The 3,546-nt window shown below is 38.9% G+C and overlaps 1 protein-coding gene across 1 annotated transcript in view; it reads left to right on the forward strand.

The window, feature by feature from the left end:
* enpep (glutamyl aminopeptidase) overlaps positions 1–2,603 on the forward strand; it is a 32,742-nt gene extending 30,139 nt beyond the window's left edge. Inside the window, exon 20 of the mRNA XM_050061773.1 lies at positions 1,886–2,603. Within this exon, the coding sequence (XP_049917730.1) occupies positions 1,886–2,032 (147 nt within the window). The 3' untranslated portion in view covers positions 2,033–2,603. The remainder of the gene's footprint in view (positions 1–1,885) is intronic.
* Positions 2,604–3,546: the final 943 nt, after the last annotated feature.

The raw sequence follows: 3,546 nt of genomic DNA on the forward strand, positions 1-3,546 counted from the left end.
TTCTGTTGGCGTGCTGTCTTGCGGGCCTGCACAGCGGAGTGATAATGGCCAGAAAATAGTCCCAATTGATAGCAAGGTCTGACGTAATGCGGGGATGTTTTAAAATTATTGAAATAGTCTAACAAAACACATGCATACTTTTTTGTAGCTTAAAACCTTTTGGTTACGTGTCCCCCTTATATCTTAAGAACTACTTTTTCTCCAGTAAGCTACGGGTGATTTCTCAGAGCAGGAGGCTCGTTGAGAGTAGTGACACCGTCACATCAGAGCTACAGATGGTCAGTGTTTCACACAACTTCATGTCCAAAAACCCGAACTATCCCTTTAACAAAGTACTTTACTAAAAATCTTTCAGTCACAGTGAATTACAATTCTGAGGGTATAATATCAAAAGATCCATAGAAACTTCCCCAAACCCTTCACAAACCTAACCCACTTCTCTGCTGTCCAGCAATATGCTCAGTATGTTCCTGACACACATGGTTTTGCAAAAACATGGCTGAGTAAAATGCTTCTGTGCTGTGTTGTTGCCTGCCTTAATGTTTTAAAGTTTTACCAGAAGTTGTGTTTTATTCATATTTTGGAGGAAATGATTGTTTGAAATATACTGTGTGGATTGAAAAGGTTCTGTTGAGATCTTGATAAATTTTACCATTGTGAATACCTGTCACCATTGGCATTATGAATTCAAGCCTCATAAGTTTTTGGATGGAGTATTATTTACTCATGGCTGAAGTGGGATTCAATACTTATGTCTTGAATCGAGGCCGTACCTACAGCATAGGCTCTACGTAGATGTGTACCCTACGCCATAGTCTGATATGCACCTCCCCAGAAATGTAGTGTGACAGCGATTCAGACCTCCTGTTTATTTTTGTAAACTGAAAACCATTTCCCCCAGTGGAAATTAAGCTTTTATTTACTTTTATTTCACAATAAATAGTAAAGACAATAAAGCCCCCACAAAATACTGTTTGAAGCCTTCTGTGTGACTTACCTGGCTTCATATGAGTAGAGGAATAGTCTGCTAGCCACTAGACTAATTTATACAATGGGAAATGCCATAAGCTTATGCTAATAATGCTAGCATGTTGTATTTGTGGGAAAAACATGTGCACTATAATAATAATAATACATTTTATTTGTATTGCACTTTACATTTTAGCAATCTCAAAGTGCTACAGAGCAGGATAAAAAAAACAGATTAGAATTAATACCATTTAAGCTTTTATGAAACTGATGATGAAACTATAATTCTGTTTCATCAGTGAACCTTGTAAGTTATAATGGAGCTAACATTTTTTAACATTACCTCTCTTAAATTGTTGCGGTTGTTCCCAGCTTCATATAAGTAGAGGAAAGTCCGCTAGCTGCTAAGCTAATTTATGCAATGTTAAATGTCATAGACCTATGCTAATACTGTTAGCATGTTGAATTCATGGGGAAAACATGTCAAGCAAAAGACAACTGTTTTGTCTGTGAACCTTGTGAGTTATATTGGAGATGAATTTTGAACGTATGTTTAATGTTGTCAGTATGAAGCCTTTATGTGTGTTTAAGGTGTGTTAGTTTAATCAAACAAACCTTACAGCACTTCACATAAACTCAACACAGCAGCATAGAAACTCTGCCGTCAACTAGCGTTTAGGAGGAGTGATTGCATAGCGACACAGACACGTGTCAAGTATAAATGCTCACAATGGCAAAGGCCACTTGTATAGGCTAGGGCACAGTCTTTGCATAGAGCCTACATACAAATATTACTGAGCCTTGACAACAGAATAAAATGTTTGATTTTGTGATATTTTTTGAATCATAGCAAATTGAGGTTGGGAGTTTTTTTCAGGCTTTTTGACACATATGTCAATATTTGCTGGTCTTGTAGATGGAGCATTTCTTCAGTCTAACACCAGACGCTGGTGCTGGGGAGATGCCCAGGAAGCAGGCGCTGGAGACCGTGAGGAACAACATCGAATGGATCAGGAGTAATGAGAATGAGATCAAAGTGTGGCTGGAAAACAATGTCTCCTAAAATGGCACCAGTGTAAAACACTGCAGGGATACAGGCACGCTGTACCTGTGAAGAACCAGAGCATCCTCAGTCCCCTGTACTGTCGATACATATGGCCTATTCCCATTCAGTACACACAGGGTGAGGCCGGGTTTAGTTTGTGCTCTTTTTAAAGGGCCAAAGCAGGGGGCTGCTGATCTGAATCAACACTGGAAAACAGAAAATCAAAACCAATAATCACATTCTTACTTCTAAACACTTCACAGCAGCAACATTCACACACATCCTGATCTCCTGAGTGAAAGTCCCATTTTTTAAATTGCTGTAGTGCTCATCTCAAGAAGGATATTTATACAGTCCCTTCTCCTCCTCGTACTTTAAACATTTTTATTATAAATTCTTCAATACGTTTTTGTAATGTTTTAACTTGTGGCACAGAGATGATCATCAGACCGGCCTGAGATGATTCATTCTTCTTAATCCTTCCCTCTGTGTGCAGCACAGAAAAAGTCCACACCACTCTCTGTGCATGTGTATGTTTATTTGTATTTGTATTTGCAAGCAATAATGGAAGTGTACGAGTGTGAACATGCTAGAGATGAAGAGATCAATGAATAAATCTTGACTAAAATGACTCTGTATGCCTTTATTTCATGTTATTTTGACCCTAGCAGCCGCAGTGGTGGAATGGATCTACACAGGTACTGTAGTGAGTAAAATTCTGAGGTATTTGTGTTTTACTTCACTAGTATAATTCCATAATTGGTATCTTGAAGATACAACAAAACATAATCAGAGAAAAAGTAAATATTTCTTGATCTGACAGTAATAATAATTCAATAATATAACAGCAACCATTATGCTGCCCAAGTAATAATTTTACTCAGCGGTGGAAAGTAGCTAATTACATTATATGAAGCACTTTACTTAAGTTCCTGACTCCACCTCTCAGGACCAAGCTCCAGCCCTGTGGTGACAGAGCCTTCTCCATAGTCGCCCCGTTCCTCTGTAATTCTCTAACTCAGTTTGGGGCAGCACTAGCTGAGTCCATAGGGACCGGAGTTGGGGACCGGAGGGTCATTGGTTCAAGTCCCTGTCTAGACCAAACATGGAGTGTTTACTGGTAGCTAGAGAGTTGCCAGTTCACCTCTTGGGCACCACCAAGGTGCTCCCAAGCAAGGCACCAAACTTCCAAATGCCCAGGGCCCAGCCCCCCACCCAATGCATACATAGGTCCTGTTTGTGCATGTGTGTGTACTTCAGACAACAGAGTGAAAACAACTGATTTTCCCTTTAGGGATTATTAAAGTACATCTTTCTAACTAATGTAAAGTGTCTTTGAGTACTATGAAAAGTGCTCTATAAATAAAATGGATTGTTATTATTATGATCAGAGTTGGGTAAGGGTTACTTTAAAAGTAATCAAATTACTTTAATGCTTTGCTATTTTTGAAAAGTAACCAGTTACTTTACTGCGTTACTCCCTGAGTAAAGTAACTCAAGTACTTTCAAAGTACTTCCAACGTTACTCCCTG

This window comes from Epinephelus moara, chromosome 14, assembly GCF_006386435.1.
Source record: "Epinephelus moara isolate mb chromosome 14, YSFRI_EMoa_1.0, whole genome shotgun sequence".
Taxonomy (NCBI): domain Eukaryota; kingdom Metazoa; phylum Chordata; class Actinopteri; order Perciformes; family Serranidae; genus Epinephelus; species Epinephelus moara.